We start from the raw sequence: 21,410 nt of genomic DNA on the forward strand, positions 1-21,410 counted from the left end.
TGATCTCTGGTTTAGCACTCTCAGGAGCTAGTGCTGATGTAGTGTGGCAAAAATATTAACCGCAAGTTCATTTCCCACCACAGTTTTGCATTATGCTGAGACTTGTTTTTTTTTTTTTTTTTTCGTTTTTCTTTTTTTTTTTTTTTTTATCGAGGAGGCATAATTCACATTAAACGCCCTTGCCCCTGTGGCAGAGTTCTCAAATTACGGTAAGCAACATTTTGTTCATTTACCCATGATAAAGTTGTTCATTAGACAATATACTTTGCCTTATTCTTTGTTATTACCTTGCCATTGTAAATGCCTTGGGAGCAATTAAACATGTGAAGTGCCCAATTTTCCGTCCTCGACTTCCAGTCCTGAACTCTATCTGCATGTTGCACACATTTCCTATGAACTAATTAAAGTGAATCAATGACACAACCCTTTAAAATGGCGGCATATGTCACAGCCATCAGTAGGGAACAAAGGACCCTCTTAATTATTTTGTTCCTGCCGTTCCTGTAAAGGGCTTGTCAAGGCGGCAGACTCAGTAGCCAACTCCTTGAAATAGGGATGTCATGTACACACAAATACACGCATTATGCACACACAAACACACATATAACGAGCACACGGACACACACACAAACACTGTCCCCAGTTTCTCTGTGACAGCTCCCTCTCTGTCTTATAGAAGACTAGTAATTGTAATACAACAATGACAATGTAAGTGCTTAAGTGTGACGGTCCCCTTACTCTTCAAAAGAGCAGCGTCCCTTATCCATCATTGGCTCTGGGGAACAATTTCTTGGATGCTGACAACCATATCTTATCTTCAAGATATTTTTTCCTCGTGTTGTAAGTCCTCCTCTGGCCCATGTTGTATTTGGCCAAGGCTAATTTTGAAATGTGCGTTAGGGCCTGAAGTAAACACATATATCCTGATCTTTTCAGCCTCAGCAGAGTGTTCCTCATTCATTTGCCGTGTTCCTCAGCTGCTGAAACACGCAGTTTAGCATGAGTATGCATTAGTCCTCTTATGAAGACTGATGGGCTGGGGGAGACCATGTTTTTTCCTGCCTTGCAATTATTTACTGTGCCTCTCTGAAATCTGAAATACTCCCATCTTCCTGATATAAATATCAAACATCATGGTAGAGGAGAGCCGCCACTTTTAGTCACAGCCCGGGCTGTAGATCATATGAGTGTTTGGTGGAAATGGTGACAAATGAAGGGGTGGGAGGTTTGAGGCTGCATTGGCAAATGACAAAAAGTTCACACATGCCAGTTGTTTATGAGCATGCTTATTTGTTTAAGGGTTTCCCTTAATACCCATCTGCAGTGTTGCCATAAATGCCCATCTGCAGCCCAGGAATCTAAAACTGGCTTTGACTACTGTAGGAAAATCAACTGGCGGTGCTCCAAGTATGTCATCTTCTCCTCTGAGAGAATAGACGGACGGGGATGGATGGATGGATGAAAGGATGCCTCGACACGCTTGTTTTCTCCACCTCGTTACAACCGTTTCTGTGTTATCAAGAGCTTTGGCCTGCCACACTACAGCACAGCGCTACACTTTGTATTTGACAATACTCTGCCTCACAGCGCTAATCGCCTCTTAATTCTTGCGTTATTCCCCATCCGTGCACATGCATTTCAATCAAATAGGTGGTACTGTCCAAAAATAGTGCTGGTGGCACTGCCTGGAGAGATGGGCTGTCAGTCTCCCTGTCTGATCATGAGCTATTATCCTCTCTGCCCACAGACAAGAGAGAGAGAGCTACACCAGTGTCTATGTGATCATGATCAATACATAATCACTTTCCTGTCACCACAATGGCGCTATCAGGGGACAGTCCAGCCCCACAGACCAGCCATTTTAGAAAAAGGGTTTGGCACGCCATCTTTCTGACCTAGAAAAGCGGGAGGGGGGTGGGCAGTGGCTAAGTGAAGGCTGGACTCATTTTCAGCCAAACACTCATTGCCATGGGATGCATTATCACATTTCAACTATGCTTGGGTTCATTACACTAGTTTGCAAGAAAAGACACGGTAAAGAGACCAGAAAAACATTTACTGACCAACAGGCTGAACACTGTCTCCAGTAAGCGTACAGTTAACATTGTTTTTTACATGGCTTTGTTGAACAATTGTCTAATTGGCAATTAATGCATTCTGAGGTTTGCACTTTCTAAATAATAGACAGCTTTTTCACATTCCATGTTTGTTTTATCAAAGTCAATGAATCTGTTTTTATTCATAGTAATCAAATTATCACTGACAGCTACTGGAGAAAAAAAAAAATAATTTCAATACAATGTCAAATTTAGCTGCACGCATGAAACATTATGATGCCAGTTAGAGGCTCAGCAGTCTTTCTGCATTCCAGACAGCTTACTTGAAATAGATTTTGAAACGCTGGGTATAGGGCCAACAAAACCCCACAGAACGCTGTGAAATAAACAGACGATAAACGAAACCCATGTTAGAGTACGTGAGGGAAAAAGATATGTGAAAAATAGCATAAACATCACATTGGACACAGGTCTGCATCATAATTGCATGGTTTGTTAGCACTTAGATGCTGAACAGGTTCACAAAGATCTCATGCTTGTTTGGCATCGAGCTATTGCAGCTTGTCTATCATCATGGCAATATGTAGGCCTTGACATGACCTTTAAGGGGCAAATGGGTAAAAATGATTCCAAACGGGGCTCCAGAGTTGGTGTTTCCTACGAGCTCTAGACCTCCAAAATGGCTGTCTTAAAAAAAAATAAAACTTTCTAATATCTAATATGTGCTTTGTGCATATCTTAGTGTTGCAATACCAAAAAGTCTGTGTTGTCATGCACACTTACTGCCCCTGTGCCCCTCTCTCTATTTATCCCTGTGTTTCTCCCTCTCTTTTTTGACCCCTGCAGTGTAAAGCCAGTCAGACATAAACAGTATTGTTTTACCCTGGTAGGGCTCACAGCAGGGCACTGTTAGCCCCACGCCTCATGCAGCCCACAGCTCTCCCCATGCCTCAGTGATATCCCTTCTCTATGGCTCAGTGCCTGCATACATATGAATGCCCCCTGTCTTCTACCCTTCACGCTTCTGAGCTGGTCCAAGCTGAGCAGAGCTGAGATGTTACACAGCTGCCATGCCTTTTGGATGGAGGGATATGGAGGAAAAGTCTAGCATTCCAGCAATAGTAAATGAACTGTAATGACACATTTTTTGAGTGATTATAGGTATGATGGTACTTGAGCTGAGAGTGCTTCCCTGTGGTGCGCTTTGCTGAGTTGAACTAAGCATGCTGAGGGTGAATTCTGGGCAACAGGGGGGAAAAAAGCAGCGCATGTTCTTGCTAGATCAACCGGAAAATAGAACTTTTATGCATACAAACATTGTAATGAAAACTTTCAAACAGTTTTGTTCAATACAGTGTGTTGCACTTTGCAAAATATCATAAAATGAGTCATATCTTTGAATAAGTTAGTTTTTTTATTATTTCGTTTTTGAAGACACTTAATTGTGCAGGAGTCCATTGCACATGGTTGTAAAGAATGGTGTCGATTTGACAAGAAAATACAGTATTTCTCATTTTTATTTCACCATCAAGTAGCCTTTTTTTCACAAGGGTAAATGAATATCTAACATTTGGAACATTTTGGACACTTTCTTGATTGTCAACTGAAATTTGGGCGTTTTAATAGAAGTGAAAAGTGTGTAGTACACACCTGCAGTGTGTATTTCATTTCATTTCCTTTCCTGCTACCCTGCAGTATACAGGACATGTGTGTAAATGAGCATCTTGTGATTGCTCCAAGCTACATCTTTATGACCTTCCGCTGTTTGGTTATCCTTGCAATACTTCTAAGGAAATAAGCAGGCTAAACAGATGAGGCTGTGTTGTGAGATAGTGTTGTACAGATATAAGCTGCAATGTCCTTCTGCAGCCATTGTGTGTCACATCGGGCTGCATCCACCAATTTATCCCCTCTCTGGTTCAAGGAAGATTCCTATTGATTTCCTATCACTGGGCCAGTTTACGGAGTAAATAGGAAGTGTGTGCCCTATTATTTCTGTCGGTTGATAAAATAGGAGGCTAGACCCCCATGTCTTTGTTCTAGAAACCACAGGCCCTTCAACCAACAAAGCAGTGGCTGTAAATTTGATGTAAATGCCTTACATACAGTAATGGCATACTTTGAAAATGATGTGTGTTTAAATTATTGGTGTGGTATAAATCCTGTGAACTCCAGGACGTGATTAATGAGATTACACTTAGCGTGGGAAAACATCCGTAAATGCAGGCTGTGTTTCCATACATGTTTAATGCGTGTCACTCTGTGGACTACTGCCCGAACCAACAGAGGGAGATTTGCTTTCCCAGGACAAGGTTATATGCAATCTTTCAGCGTCTGGGCATCTGCTAGACAGCGGGAGCGAAGTAAGACTAATCCATTTAGACAGGAAACGGCATGATTGCACCTACTTGCACATCTCTGACAGGTCTGACCAAGAATGCTGCGCTTTAACACTTTTTGGGGTAAAAAGAGAGAGAGAGCGAGAGAGATGCCAAAGCAGTAGACTGCACAGAACATTAGCTGCATTGTGGGTGAACAGTTTCCATTTTCCATTGTAGGCTTCTTACATACCTAATTCCTCCCTGCACGGTTTTTGTTTTTAGCAACCATTCATCTTTTTCATCCCTGGAAGTTTATAGGTGTTGTGTTGCTGTAATCGCCACAATGCTACAGGCTTCAAATAAAAGCCAGAGACAATATTCCTCCTACAATTGAGTTTCTGTGCCCATTGCCTGGCCTACAGCTGCATCCGTTTCTGCAGTGTCCCTGAAATTTCTGTGCATTATCAAGGGGAAGGACAAGCTAATCTGCACTGATTTGAAACAGGACCAAAACACTGGCTTTCCTAATCCCTCATTTTTTTATCAGGGGTGGTGAGGAGCATTTTACCCCTGTGGGAGGGAAAGAAAGAGGGAGCTATTTCATGCTTCACCGGTTCCACTGTTTTTATGAAGATTTTCCTACCCTCTACTTCCCCCACTTCAATCCATAGTGTAACTGAATTTATAAAGCCTGTTTGCAATAGTCAGACACCTTTTAGAAGTAAGAAGGTACTTTTCATAATTAGGGATGTGTAGATGGCTGCCTTCTCCCTCTGTAGTAGTAATTTAACTTTAAGTCAGATAAGGCTCTGTATCTTTGAAAAAAAGAAGGTGCAATTTCCTTGGCTGTCTCTCATTTTATTCATTTGACAATTGGCAAACACCTATGGCATACTGGATATAATGTGCTTCCCAGCATTACTGCATGAGCACACCAATTTGGGTTATTGCACACATTTGTGGGATATAATTGATAGAATGTTTCCCTTCATTCTGTCAACTAATGTGTTTAATATATTTACTTATCGAACATGTTTGTGGGAAATGTCCACATAATGCCAGATTTTCAGGCAGAAGTGTGAATAGCACACATGCATAACCTCATACTGAGGTGTCATCCTATATGGTGTGTCGACTGAAAGTAATGTGATATTTTCAGGAACACTCATGCAGCTTATGGTAAGTACAGTCACTGCAATGATAGACACTATTAATAGCTAATGAAATGTGATACCTGGAATATCATGCTCACTATTTTTTTTTCTTTGTGTAAATTGAGAGCAAGTGATCTGAGCGGCAGTTCAAGTTGAGAAAATCCCAACCTATCAGCAGCTGACATCAATTTATAGCGTGAGGTTTTATTTTTTTGCTAGTGTTATCACAGCGAGCAGAAACAAAGAACAAGAGTGAGCGCTCATTGATCTGCTGTGATCTAAACACTGCAAAAGGCATGGGGTCTAACAAGGGATGTGAAATTCACAAGGTAAGCTTTGGCAACACAACAGCCTGGGTCATCATAAGACTATGATTTACTAGAACACCTTTGTCTCAGAGGACCACTTGAGGCTCTCTCAATGTAAAATAATTGGTCTGCAACAGTGAAACTGCTACTCCAGTTAAGGTGCAAAGGTAGCTTTTGCTTTGTTTTGCTGTCACAAGACCACAGCCATTGCGGTGACTATTAATCAGTGCTTTGAAACGTGTAGCTGACGTCATACAGATGAGATGAGTTGAAAAACTGCACCACATGGAGCTGAAAGAATCCTAGCTATCATGAAAGGCCCTTTGTGTTTTACAGTGGCTTGATTTGAAGAGAAAATGTTGTTTTGAACTTCTTGTATGTGAGATGTAAAGTCATCACGGTGCTGCACATTGGCCCAGTGGCAGACTCTGGCAGTCTGAGGAGCCGGGGTGAAAAAGACAAAAAGGGCACCAGCATGCAGAAAGTTGTGATGCATTTATAGTGAAACACCTCCAAACCCTGTTTCAGATTAATATCACTTGATTATGTGACTCAGATTTAAAGTACAGCAACTACGCATCTGTAATAAAAACACATTACAGTACAATAGCTATTTGAACATTTAGAGGCATGCAGAGGCCTAGCATGTATAGCAGTGTATGGTTTTCTCCACTGGAGGAGGGATCATCACGCTCTTTGTGCAGTGGGCCACTGTAGAGGGCACATCATGGTTTATCTTCCATAGGGGCGTCCAAGAGAGTATGCTGGGTTTTTTTTTCTGAACACAGGGCAGCTGCACTGGTCCAGTGCATTGGTCAGCGGATCAGTTGGAGGTTGCTTCAGTGCTTGTAGAGGCAGGAAAAAAACAATATGCCAACAGAATGCAAATGTCTGGTTTGTGGGTTACACACTGTAGACTTCGCAGGCTCTGTTTTTCCAGCACATCTGGCTTTCTTTCCTCTTTTTTTTTTTTAACATGTTTTAATTCAGAACTGAACCCACAGGTCACTACAAGCCTTTTTGTCTGCAGTGGACAGACTTCGATGCCTGTGGCAGGACCTGTGCTGTCTGTGACGAGGGACGCCTCTCTTTGTTGTCCGAACACCTCTAAACATCTTTCACAGAAACAATTACCATACCATCTGTAGCCTCCTGCCAGCGTGTTGCTCACTGTCAGCATGTCAGCTTTTCTCTTCTTCTTTCTCTCTCCCTCTCACACAAACTCCCTCACACTGAGACTGATGAGGAGCTAGGTCACTGTGAATTAAAATGGATGAGTTTAATTGCGTTAATAGTCTCTTTATATTCAGTTTTTCAGTGCACTTTTTCCTGATACTGTATAATAGAGCCCTGAATGGTGGACTGAATTGTCACTAATCTATTTTCTGATTTGCATTGAATGTTTGGCAGAGTAGATATATTGATGAAGGTCTTTGCCTACATTTTCTGCAAGCCTCATAGAGCCGGTTTAATAAAGAACCTAATTCTGCTAAATTGAGTATTGTTGGTGTGAAGGTAATGGCTAATTGCTCTAGTTTTAAAGGAATGATATCCGATTAGCATTTAGAATACATGTGCCAACGATTACATTAACGTAGCCAAACTTTTAATTGGGCAAACTCTTCTTAGAAGGTAAAGTGTTTTCGTTGTATGTTAAGCTTGAAGTTTGCTTAAAGTGATAAGGGTCAAAGACAGCACATTCAATTATCTCATAATGTTCAACATCCCGTTTGCACTTCCTACACGTCGATATATATCTAAAGTGAGAAAAGTCGTAATACGTAACTTAGTATATATTGGTAATGTAAGTAACTAATGTACTTTGAGGCCAAACCATGACCTTTTCCTAGACCTACCAAGTAGCTTTAGTACCTAAACCCAACCAAAAGTGTCACAATGTTCACAATTTAGCTCTATTTTGAAAGTCTAACGTTGCTAACCGTAGTTGTATAATATTGCTAACTTGGCTGTGGAGCATGTTAAAAAAAATGATGCTAAATGGGGAGCCAGTGCCTTAAAAAGTGATGCCAAGTGATCCGAACCAAGCTTCAGCGTGTGATGATTTGGGAGTGAGAATGTGTAGCCTTCAACCGTATTTTCAAGGGATGTTTTGGTTTTGGTGTGTATGTTAGAGGTCTGCCTATCCAATCTGGTTACTTTCCCTGCTGTGTTACAATCAGCATGTGACACATCCATCACTGTCAAGTTGATTTGCACACTAGCTAACATGTCCAGCAGAAGCTAGCATTACAAGAGGCTAAATGACTAATCAACACTGACATGACTGGTTTGCTCAGTTAGGCCAAACAGCCATTATACCATATTTCATCTGAAGTCATGTCACATTTGCCTCAAGTAATTGACACTTTGACGGCAGAACTGTACACACGATTGGAAGATGAATTGCGGGCACGCGTGGTACAAGATACAGTTTGCTTGTGAGTACAAATGCTTGTTCAATATCGAGCTGTTTTTAGTTGAGACTAAAATGTCTCAAACAATAAATATGTTTATTATTGCACTGCAGTAAGGGACTGTACAAAAATTATGAGGGAGGACAGGCATTAAAAAGGGGGGAGAGTTGTGTGTTTTTTTTCTCCTTGGTGAAGGGAGGGTAGTGTGAAATTTCTGGAAGAGCAGGGAAGGATCTTTTAAATTTGTTTCACACCAATATTATATTTTATTCCTGCGTTTGTATTTGACAGAGCTGCTGCCTGTGGCCAGCTTATTTGCTGACTGACAGTGGCTGCAAGTGCTCAGTTTAGAGGTCTCCATTGAAAAATAAAGTTGCTGCAACTATTGGGGCCATTATTCTATGTTTGCCAAAATTTTAATATGACATTTTTTTGTACACTGTGAAAGTTATTGTTCCAGTTGTACATATTAACTTTGGAAAGTATTTTAAATTATTTATGCATCTTAAGTTTTTATTATTTAATGATTTGTACAAATTCAACATGGTATAGTATTTGGAGATGTTACAGGGTTAGGGTGTTACAGCCTTTTTTCCAATATCCTTCGAAAGTTGTGATACAGCGAGGGAGTGCTTTGATTTTTTAAAAATTGAACCACAAGGTTCAGCTGCCGAGCCCTCTCCATCCCAATACATTTCAAACTGTTCCTTCCTTACTAAATTAAAAATATATCGAGAAAAAATGGTCAGATCTCATGGAGACTGCTGATATTTCAGAGCAACACAATTGGCAATGCTTTGCAAATATCAAGTATGTCTGATACAGATGGGATGGGATTTTTGAACAAATCTTCTCCACAGTGGGTTGAATAGTCTCATCCTGATTGGCTTCTACATTTCAGTTCACAGCTATGCGGCAATGATTGCCTGTAGAGTCATAGTTCATAACTCTATCTTTCTGCCCCGCAGGTACCCCAGTTACCCGGGTAACAGCTACAGATGCTGATGATCCAGTGTACGGGAACAGTGCTAAACTAGTCTACAGCATACTGGAGGGACAACCATATTTCTCCATAGACCCCAACTCTGGTAAGTGCCGTTCTGTGCTGTGTTTTAGAATTTTAAGACAAATCTCCCTTCAGTGGGCACAAACATTGTCAGAGGTGTGGTCCTCCAGCTGAGATTTGATTAAAAAACAAAACAGCATATACTGGAGGCCACCATGGACCATGTTTGACATGATGGATTCAAGAGTCACCTGTGCAGGATGGTCCTGCCAAGTTATTTACTGCAACCAGCAGAAGTATTACATGATAAACAGCATGCTAATGCTAGACACACAATAACACAGAGGTCCAGTGTGATCACTATGACTCTGAAAAAAAGGAGACACGGGAGGAGGACACCTCTGTGGCGCAGGCAAATCTCTTTGTGCTGTTATTCATTGTTTGCCTGACAAAGCCTGACGAAGATCTCTGTGAGATCGAACACTGCTTCATTAAATTTAATGGGAGCTATTAATACAGTGCGCAAATCCTTTGTCTGTTTCTAACCAATGGAGAGCATAATGTATTACAAAATGTAATGAATGAACGCCACGCCCAGAATGGGACAAAAAGGAAAGAAATAGGCTTTACAGTGAGAACATGATTACATCGTGGGATTATTTCAAAGGTCCTTTTCTTGTAGACAGGGCCAGGTACATCAGGCCAGAACCTTCAGTATTTAAACATCCAGCCTGTTTTATTACCTGCTTCAATGTAGATAAATGAGCTTACAAAGTCTCTCCAGGTCAAGCTGTGGGTTATCTCTGGGTAAGTATGTCTAACTGACTTTTAGGAATAACTTTACCTTTGGAGGGTTTCACTTATTGTACATGGATGATTCACATATTTCACGTAAAGTCCTACAATAACTGTGAGGCCTGATTTAAGCTTTCAGGACCAAAATGTGTATCAGAACTCCAGCAAACTGAAAGTTGGGACTGTAGCCACAACTAAGCAAGCGTTATGTAGTGTAAAATTCTAAAGCAAGTTTTGCATTGTCATTTGAATAATAGCTAATAGTATCCGATACTACATAGTACAACCATTCCACAGTAGTTAAATATTAAATTTGTAAAGTTCTGACCAACTTTTTCATGCTACTCACAGTCACCTTAAGGCAACTAGCTTTTCTCAAAAATCCCTGCACTTAACTGGTCTTCCAGGTAAAACCATGGTATATCTTCAAATTTGGAGATTTTTATTTAGATAATCTGAAGGATTAAGTTTTCCTTTATAGACTGGGACATTTCTATTACTTAACAGAATAAACCACTAAAGAACCTAATGGAGTTCCTTAGAAACGCATCAGACAAAGCTGCAAACATGTCAGGTTTTCTTAGCCCATGAAAAGTTGACATTTTTGGAGATGCATGGTTTTCAGCAGACAGCTTGGATGCATCAGGCATTGTTCTTGTTGTTCTGGAAAAAAAAAAAAAAGCTAAATAAAAAGGGAACTGAATGAAAAATGATGACAGAAAGATCAGCAGTAGAGAAGAATTAGATGAATTCCAACGAATGCATTTAAAAGAGATCACTGGATAACACAATAGAAACATTTGAATATTCAAATCAGTTTTGCTTTTTGGTTAAGTCAAGCTTGTCCTGATTATATGAATACACATACACATTATGCTGTATATCAGCAGAGGCTCCTCTCAGCTGGCATTTAGGCGAGAGGGTCATCTGTCTTGCAGCATTTGTGAGGGATTTGACCAACAAATTCAATGTAATTCATGAATATTTCATTCATAATTATAGTTTGAAATCAGTTTAAATGCATTTATAGTGTTGCCTGAGTTTTGGCCGCAGAGCTCTCTGTGTTGCCAACACTGTGGCTTTAAATGAAAAAGATAGACAGAGGTGAGTGACAGGGTGGCTTTTTAACGTACATGTGCACTGCCGACAGGTGTTATAGGTGGGAGATGCTTCCCCATCTGCTGGCCCACCGGAGATAATCTCACTTTGCTGCTGTGCATTTTCATGAAGGAGCAAAAAGGGAGTCATAGTAAAAAAATAAAACACACTTATCAGGAGACCACATGGCAAGTATGTTAACGAGTGTTGTTCACCAGTGTGTAAATGTTGCTCTTGTTATGTAACTACTCTTTTCAGCAAACATGTAAGGGGAAACATTAACAAACACATGCTGAAAGGGAGCTGACGATGTTGGTTATTGCTTAAAAAGTTGTATAACAACAACAGGACTGCAGGTAACTCAGCCCATCTGTTTTTTGAAATGCTTGCAGATTATCACTGCATGAGGCTGCTGTTAACTCCCAGGCTCTCTCGATTTCTCTCCCCCGTCTCTCTATAGCTGCACACTTATGTCTGAGTTCACGAACAGTACGCTCGGGGAAGAATGTGTATTGATGGGTGCATTACAACAAAAATAAAGAGGGTATACAGTAGCTTTACTCTAAATATGAAATAATGCAGCCACATCTGCGGATATGCAGAGTGAAACAGAAATAAGATCTGCACACATGTCAGCGACTCCCAATAAATGTAATAACGTAACATTTTCATCTTGCACAGATTTTTGTCAGACAACAGTTACATCACAAATGCACAGTGTCATACCCACACAATATTACTCACAGGTGATTGCAATGAGGACGATAAAATCACAGTGGCCTTTATGCTGAATCAGACAGGACACTGCTTAATAAGACTGATACACGTGTAGCCGTTCACAGCAGGAAGTATAAGCTATGCATGTACTTGGGCGAGGACAAAAGTAAGCCGCTATCAGCGGGATACATCAAAACAAATGCAATGCCTTCTCTACTGTGCTTGTCCTGGTTTAGCTAGGTCAACTGATCGTCGGTGATACACGGCACGGCTCAACAATGCTCTGCGTGAAATTCATTATTAAATCCACAAAATTATAGAATTCATATGAGCAGAGCTGGCCATCACTGAGCTGTGGGTTTCTATTAGCTGACTGGTCGCCCTAAATGCTAAATGGGCCAGTACTCATATGCTGCTGTGTAACATCATTGCGTTATGACTTCAAAATAATAATAATAATTACTTCTTCCTTTCACAAGGCAAACTCTTCAGCAGCGTCATCATGCATAAAGTTATCTCAAAACAGATTCCAGATTGGATCTTTAATTGCTTTTTCAGCTGACTTTTTAACATGTGTCTGTAAGCAATATGATTAAATAATGGTGAAATTACATTAATAAGAAATGAGATGGAAATCGACTGCTCACAATTTGGAAAACAGCACACAATAAACAAGCTTCAAGAAAGGGAGTCGCAAAATTTATGTACATAATTAGGAGGAACACTCAGTTCAACACATAGAAATTGGGCTCGTCCTCACTGCTATAGGCCTCACAATCTGGAAGCATCTGCAGCCGGAACATGGCTTTAGAAAACGCACTGAACGGACAATTTAAGGATTAGCATTCATGCTTTGTGTGATTGCGGAGCACATGCAGATGGCTCATTCAAGTGAGCCAGATGTTTTAATGAATGTTAATGAAAAATAAAAGGTAAGGGGAAAACAACCATTAGAATGTGTTTGACACTTACAACACCACATTGGAAATGAAAAGCATTCAATAAATAAATAAACATCATGCCCCAATTCATCACTTGGTTAATGGTCGGTGAAAAAAAAGTTGAAGCAAATATCTATGGAAATGAGTGTTTGTCTATCCTCCCTTTTCAGTGATTAGGAATTAATTTGAATAATTAACGATGATCAACAGAGATGAGAGTGTTGCTTCTAGCAGGATGACTGAAGTATGTTTATGAGTGTGCGTGCGTGGAAGAGGCAGGACGAGTGACTTGTTTGTGTCACTCTTTTGGATTCATTTGTTTGTGTAACCAACGGAGAGGTAGCTCTACCTTATTGATGCCATTCAGAGCTTTCACTGAAATCAGATTCGTTATGCATTTTTACTGCTTAGACCAGTGACATAACACAGTTGGTAGCATATCAAGGTTGCTTATGCACACCAAGCACATACCCTTATAAGTTGGATTAGTTCTCTGAGCAGAGCAGACGTCAGAATAAGGTGAAACATTATTTTACAATCCAATTTGTTTAACTGGGCATGCTGATGTTGTCTGTTGATTTATTTTCACTCACTCTGTCCTTCAGACGTCTTTTTGTGGGTTCCATGTGCCCCAAGAACAAGTGAGATGATAAACTACACACTGTATGTGGTGTCACAGTTAATAGTTCCTTAAAGTCCTTAAACCTGAGAACAACTTCTAATATGTCTGACTAAATAAAGGCTTTCACTGTTTGTCCCTCTCCTTGCGTAAGAGTGCTTAAAACACCAGTTTCACTTTTCTCTTTAAGCGGATCTTTAAGAGGATCTTAAGACTCTCTGGATTTACTGCATTGGCACTTTTCATCATTGTCATCATTATCGTTATTGTTATTATTATTATTGGTAGTAATAGTAGTAGCAGTAAAATAGATCAAATATACTGAAGTCTCCATGTGTTAATACTCCATGGCCTTGAGACATTCATTTTTTGGAATATAATTGGTCAGTGTGTTGTGGGATGGCTTATCTATCACTACATTCACAATGTTATGCCACTGGTCCCAGGATTCAGTCAACAAAACATCCAAAAAAGTCAAACCCTAATGTTCTTTTTGGGAAGGTAGACAACTGTGGCCTCTTAAGATTATGATGTTTTCTTAAAGCATGAGTATCACAAACCTGATTTTGAACGGATGACGTGTCAGAAGTCCAGTGTAGAAAATGACTTGTTAGTGCTGTTAGGCTGTGACAGACTGCTGCTGTAAAATATGGTGAAATACAATACAACACAGTTATTCTATGTTATTTTTAGACATACAGTATAGCAGTGACCCCAAACAGTGAAGTCAATGTCAACAAAAAACAAGGGTCAAACATGGACATCACACTTACAAGGTTGAGACATAATAAGGAAAATCTCTGTCTTTGGCAGTGATGTGGCCATTCCATTTGCTGTGCTGATCCCATGGTCACCAGATGTGTACCTTTTTTTCAAGAAAGTGGCTTGTTCTGTCATTATTGTGAAGATGCTAATTGATAGAGCTGAGGGAACAGTGATAATAGCAACGTGCAATGCTTGAGGGGGAGGAAAAACCCCTACCCCAGTGACATAATACTAAAAAAGCTTTTTGCATTTGATAAGATACCTATTTAATAAATTATCTCAACAAGGCTACTGCTCGTTGCTCCGCTGCCGGCTTGCTGATGAGATGAGGTAGCTATTTTGTTTAAAATATCCAATTCTTCTTCACATCTTTGAGTTGTTTAGATCATCAGTGCTGTGTATGACCTCCAAAAGCAAAACTGACCCTGAAATTGTGCTGCATCTCTGAGGAAAATCTGTCTCAAGAATAGGAAATGCAGGCATAGACAACAACCCCTCCCACATTTTTCATCATAGCCAAGCATATTCTCATTGTCTGAGGCAGCTCAGGACCAAGGCAGGGTGTCATGCCAAAGCCTGGCTTTTATGAGGGGTTTTATATTCATTTGATGATCCTGCGGGCCTCTGTTTCCTGAGTGGATTATCCGTATATGCCTGTGCTGAGCCCTTTTTATATTCAGCGCCGTGGCAGAGTCAATAAGGTCCATTCTGCATACAATATTCAAGATTATACAAGACAGACAGCATAATTCACACTCAATCAGAATACAAATGACTGCAGACGGCGGAACAACGCATTCAAAAACAAACACAGCTGATTTTCAGTGCTGGGACTGGCTCAGTCATGACCACCTTGCCATGCTCACATAGACTGTGGTTTTTCAGACAATAAACCTGCATAGAATTCTTTACCTGCGCTTGGTATGGAGACCTTGTTTTGTAAAGTCGTGGTGTAAGATAATAGGAGTAAGCTGCGCGTGAAGGTTACTGTATGCCTCACTTGTGCTTGCCTGTGCATACTCGCATGAGGATCATTAAAAAGATGTGCAGAGTATCAGTCATGTTTATAATTGCATTAATGTGTTATGAACTGTTTCCACCTCCAGCAACCATAAAAGTTGCTCTCCATGGGATGGATCGGGAGATGAGAGAGGAGTACCTGGTGGTCATTCAAGCTAAGGACATGGGAGGTCACATGGGGGGCTTGTCTGGAACTACCACTGTCACCGTCACACTGACAGACATCAATGACAATCCACCAAAGTTCTCTAAAAGTGAGTAACTTCAGAACCTTAAATATCCCAAATTGAATTGGGAAATGAAACAAATTACTGCTGCTCTAAACGAGTATTCCTCTGATTGGTCATAATTGGAGAAAACAAATGTTATTTTGGAAATTTAATCAAACAGGCTTTTCAGAAACTACTTCTGCTAACAGCTGTAATGTCTGATGATGATGTTGTGCTGGAATAAACTTCTGTAATTTTGGGACTATGTCTGTTCCTCCCCAGGCTTGTACGAGTTTGTGATTCCTGAAGACCTCCCGACAGGAAAAATGGGTGGCAAAGTGAAAGCAAATGATAGAGACATCGGTGAGAATTCCAAGTCAACATACAGTATTGTCGAGGGAGATGACCAAGGCATGTTTGAGGTTATTACGGACACACAGACGCAAGAAGGGATTCTTCGACTAAAGAAGGTAAGCCCGAGAAACTTGCTGAAAATGGCTCAACTCTTCATGTTCACTCTGTCCCTGGAAGTCACTGACTGACAAAACGCAATAGTGCATTTTATCCGCGTGCACGTAGTGTGTCTATATGCATGCGCAGACTGACTGTAATAACCAAGCAGAAAGTCCAGAAAGGTGAGCAAAGTAAAAGACACTGCCTTGTACCTGGTAATGATCATAATGATGATCCTGAAGCTTTGAAGTCACTGAAGGCTGCAGTTATTCTGCCCCGTCTGAGTCCAACCTGCAGACCATTTGATTTGTGCCCCCTGAACCCCAAACAAGTGCTGTGAGATGACAAAGCCCTGCGTCCGTGACTTTTTCACAGTTAACATTGTGTTTGAAATAATACTATTAATAATAATAATAATGATGATAATGATGATGATGATGATGATGATGATGATGACAATAATAATGACAATAATACACTAATGTATGTTGCAGTATTTATTAATTCAAACATGACCCAAGATTCAGGGCTCAGAAGTGGCTCTCCTTTTACCCAAGAACTGTCCCTGCATCAAGCTGCTAATTTTTTTGTAAGCATAAAACTTCTGTGCCTGTCGATAGAAGGTTTCACTCAGAAGTTAAATATTACCCCCTGCTCCCTGAGTGTCTTGGAGGTTAAAGGAGCATTTGCTTTTTGGTACATACCAGTCTGGTCTCATTTCTAGGTCGTGCTTTTTCATGGCCCTCACATCTCACACAGAAACACGAGGCACCCGTGGTGTCTGTATGACACGCACTGTGTGCTCAGAGGGGTGGAGGTCAGGATAGAGCGGTGGTTCGCACACAGTAACTTCATCCAGGATAGCAGGGTTTAAAAGAGAGAGTCAGGTGATGCAAGAAAGTCTGCATTTGGAGGAAGGTGGGGTGAGTGGATGGATCAAACAGTCTCTGGACTTTTACCCAAGAAGAAGCTGTTTGTGTGTTGTGTATATAAGTCAATGCTGACCCATTTCAACTTACATAAAACACTTAACTTATGTCTCATACATAACGGTGACATACTGATTTTAACCCAAGCTACAATATTTTCCAAACCTAAGTCAGTAGTGTTGGTGCCTAATCCCAAGCAAACTGTGACTATTTCGCAATGTTAACGACGTGAGGATGAAGGTCTGCCTTCTTTGTAATAGTTTGTCGCTAGCACTGTCCAATGGTGATATATGTCTTTACACATGTCATTGACAGTCAACCTATTCAGTCCTTTAGGTATGAGGGTGTCTTGCAATAAACAATTGCCAGAAAGGCTCTTCCTAAATTGACCTTTTCTGAGACATAACCAAATCATTTTTGGACAAGATAATCTTATTTTCATTACAGTCTTGCACATTTAGCTGTAGTTGTCTTAGCTCAAGGCAAGTTGTTACATATTGTAAATTGGTTCAGTCCCCAATCTTGCACTGGTTAAATCCAGTGTCGCTGATACTGACATTACCATCACCATAAGAACAGATGGACCGAACCTAAAGTTGCCTGTTGTTCTTTGCAATGGTAATACATCCATGTATGAGAGCTGAAATCTTCTTCTGTTGGGCCCAAAACAACTTCAGTGAAGCAGTTGCTGGTTAATTGTCTTGCTCAAGGGAACATTAGCAGTAGTCATTCAGAGAGGAAAAGACAGTGCTCATTAAACCTGTTCATCAGGATATTCCCAGGTGCATGGTCTTGAGGCAAGCCAGCTAGCAGCATATCTGTCACAAAACCTGAAACTCTAATTTTGAGGCAAACATATTAGTGTATAATGGTACAATGTGATGTTGATGAAGCAAGCGTTCTCATCAATGCTTGACTGATCAGTGATTTTCACACAGTGTATTAAGTTTATAGATATGGAGTATAGCTGCAGTACCAATATTTCCTCCAGGACAAAGGCTGTAGACGTTTGAGCCTGGAAATCATTGCCTGCCTGAAGACATTTAGAGCACCTGATTCCGTGTTTTGCTCAGTATGAAATGTGTGAAATGTTCACTTCAAAACCACAGTGCATTGTCATAACACTATGACCTGCAAGCAAGTTTAGCTGCAGCTGAATCTCAAGGACATCTGTGGAAAATGAAGCTGAGATCTGAACACATGATGTCAAAGATACCAAAGCACGTGCTATTTATATATGTATGTATTCTATATTCCAAGTCCATAAGTCCCCTGCTTGGTCGGGAATGTTTGCATATATTGAATCATACACATGACTGATGAATGGGCGTTCTTAAGTCTTGAGTCATGGTTGGTTCAGTGTCTTTTGAAAAAGGCTATACGTCACTCAAATGCGGAGTGCCATTGTGTTGTGAGTAAAATGACATTACCCCAAGGACATGTGGTGTGACTTTGTCAAAGTGTGAACAATGAACTGCGTGGGAGGTGGAATGTATAAGAGCTAAGGCAATCTGCCGGGACCACAATTCACTGCCACCAAAGAAAACATCAGTGCTGGAGAACAAACTCGACACAAAGTCAAAAAATCTCCAACTGTTGACAAAGCAAATGTCAAATGTGTTAGTCTTTTAGGCACCCTCCACTTCCGTGTCCCGCGGAGAGCCTCTCTCTTCCCCTGTCTGCTCAGCTTTCTCTCTGTGGCCCTGTGTTGGTTGCCTACATCACTAAAGCAAGATAGACGATAATGTTTTGGGAACGTAGCAAGGCATTTGCTCACTTACTGTTTCTGCATCCCTCCAGACGGCATCGTCTCAAGTTGAAATGAGTTAAAAGTTATGCTTGTTGTTATGCTTTAGCTCTTTGTTCCATATCCTCACCAGTGTTCTCCTCCAACCACTGTGACAGGAGAGAAAAGATTCAGTGTAGCTCTTTCCCTAACACACCCCCTCCCAGTCAACAGCTGTACAGGTCTATAAACTGCCATCTAACGTGGAATTCAAATTATTACAGATCCTTTGCGGCAAGGTTAAAACACATTGATCTAACTGAGGCTGGAGAGGCACAAACCAGGGGAGAGATTCTTTGCTGTTTGGGTTTTAAGCTTTTTATCTGCCAGCCCCCAGGCCTGTCGAGGGATGTTAGTGGGATGCTGAGCTTTCACCCCTGAAGCCAACGCTGAACTTTTAAGTCTCTAAATGGCCTGTGTGTACATACTGATTTGATGCTAACGCTTGAGAGACCGAAAAATGACACAGCAGGGTTGTGGGGTGGGACAACGGTGAGGGGGTGTTAACACAAGAAAAGCGAGAATGCCTCTTTGTTGTTGAGTGTAAGTCTGCTGCCCACATTTAGAAATTTAGCTTCATTCAGTTAAGGCATGTTGTTTAGTGGTAACATGTAAGAATGCAAACTGGCTATGCAACCTCGACTCCAATATGTCTGGCAAAAAGCTCTGCTGTTTTGCTTTTGCAGTCACGAATCTCTTAATAATCAACTGTAGCTGTACAACAGTGCCACCATGCATACTAATAAAAATCAAAGTTACTCTCCCTGGATTACTCCATCAAAGCACCATGTGCGTTTATTGAGTGAATAATTTGAACAGATTAAAATATGGCTTGTATTCCGATTCCTTGGGTATTATACAGTCAGTAGTTTGCATAGATGCTTTTTTTGATTTTATAATTAATATCAACTCTTGACAATTTATAGAATAATTAATCAAACTTAACTAGGCTACTCAGGGAAGCTGTTTACCTCTATGTTTTACCTCAACCATATGGTGGGTTTGGTGTAATTCAATATGCAAGCAACAGTGAGACTCTCCCTCGCCCCGTTCCCCCTATAGTAGGACACTGGAAACAAATAGAATGAGTTGTTTCTACATGATGGGATAATACTGGAATATTTTATGAAGAATATGAATTTAAATTAACTTAGACTTAAATTACTTAAATTAAAACGTAAGCCTTTTTCCTCTCAGTATTTCCATATTAGTGTTAACTTTGTAAATGAAGACTATGACTGAATGTGTTCGCCAGTGACCTTTTTTCCACGACTAAAATAAGACAGGATGGCACCGACATCATTACACACTAACTGTGACTATGTCAACATGCAATATTGTTAACAAAAACAGATGAAACTAAAAAACTTTCCCAAAATCTCCTTATTTTCATTGGCAAAAAGAGGAGACAAAATATTATACAAGTGATATTCAGTTCAATTTTCAATGCAGTACTTCCGTTTCTTGTGCCATATTAGGACCACCGGCAGCATATAATGAGCACAGTCAGACCTCGGTGTGTTTGAGAAAGAGAGCATGTGTCGGTTGGGGGGTTAACGTCAAACAGTAGCAGAGCAAACTGTATGGGAAACACTGAAGTTTCAGCTAGATTGCAAGTTTATTTAAAGCAGCAGTTGGAGCTTCAGGGTAAAACTAGCGAGTTGACTGGCTAACAGCCACACGCCGTGCAGTCATAAACAGCCTGGTATGCACCAAAACCAGAGCAGCTAAATTACTAACTGATGTATTCGAGGACACAAAATTGCTGTATTTATTTGTCCTTCACATTGCAATCAAAGTGAATCTGATTTGATTTGGCATCAAAATAGATTTGGATGTATTCCTTAAATTGATATTATCAGACCACTAGACCAGACACTTTATGCAAAGCTGCATTGTAAATCAATCAAGCTGTGTTTTTCATCAGACAATGATAAGATAAAATCTTATGGGAAATCATTTTGAATAAAAAGACAAGAAAAAACAAAGGTTTTGCCAAGACAAGATTGACTGTGCAGGCCTGATGACTAAAAATCACCCAAAACGTGACTAAAAACAGAGTGAGGTTGACTTAACTAATACAAGGACTAAAGCTAAATAATAAAAAAAACTAAATGACAAAAACAAAATGAACACTATTCCACATAATGTTTTTGACGATCCAGCCTTGAGCTGGTGCTCTTACTTTCCTGTGCCATCTGAATTCAAGTGTAATCCATTGGCTTGAGGTCCAGCCTCACTCGTGCTTTTGTCAGCACAGACGGCAGGATCAGAGAGAGAGAGGAAGGAATGGAGGCAGGGGTTGGGTGTCAGGAGTGAGGAGGAGGGAGAGAAGGAGAAGAAGATGGGGAGGTTAATAATGAAAGTGTTCCAAATAGCTTCTCCATGGAGGAGTGGGGCTTGGAGAGGCTTCAGGGGCTTCGGTCTGTCTACTAGTGCCCTGATGCCAGGAACGTAGGAGCGTGGAAGGCAAAGCCCTGGGTCGCCTCCCACGTCCCCCCGGCTCTGCTGCCGTCTCACTGCTGGACCCCCAGACACCCCTCCACCCACCTGCCCCCTCTGCCCCAAGAGCTCTCAGCGCTGGCCCTGTCTGAACTCAGGGAGAAGTCCTCTCACTCTCTCCCTCTTTATCCAACTGAATACATTTCTCGTTCCATTCATATCCCTCTTCTTAGTCCTGCTCTCTCCCCAAGCCAGCTCCTATCCCCTCAAGCAGCAAGGCCCAGTTTTGATTTCCCTATAAATCCTGGTTATGGACCGTGGAAGTGACTTGATCCCATTATTCTAGTAGTATGAGAGCAACCAGAGGTGATTCAGA

At 40.8% G+C, this 21,410-nt stretch overlaps 1 protein-coding gene across 2 annotated transcripts in view; it reads left to right on the plus strand.

Moving 5' to 3' along the window:
* Positions 1 to 21,410, plus strand: part of cdh8 (cadherin 8) — a 90,856-nt gene that overhangs the window by 49,315 nt on the left and 20,131 nt on the right. For both annotated transcript variants that reach the window (XM_076736513.1, XM_076736434.1), the window contains exons 4-6: positions 9,223 to 9,342; positions 15,302 to 15,469; positions 15,707 to 15,894. In XM_076736513.1, the coding sequence (XP_076592628.1) occupies positions 9,223 to 9,342; positions 15,302 to 15,469; positions 15,707 to 15,894 (476 nt within the window). The remainder of the gene's footprint in view (positions 1 to 9,222; positions 9,343 to 15,301; positions 15,470 to 15,706; positions 15,895 to 21,410) is intronic.

The sequence above is a fragment of the Chaetodon auriga genome, chromosome 1, assembly GCF_051107435.1.
Source record: "Chaetodon auriga isolate fChaAug3 chromosome 1, fChaAug3.hap1, whole genome shotgun sequence".
Lineage (NCBI taxonomy): Eukaryota > Metazoa > Chordata > Actinopteri > Chaetodontiformes > Chaetodontidae > Chaetodon > Chaetodon auriga.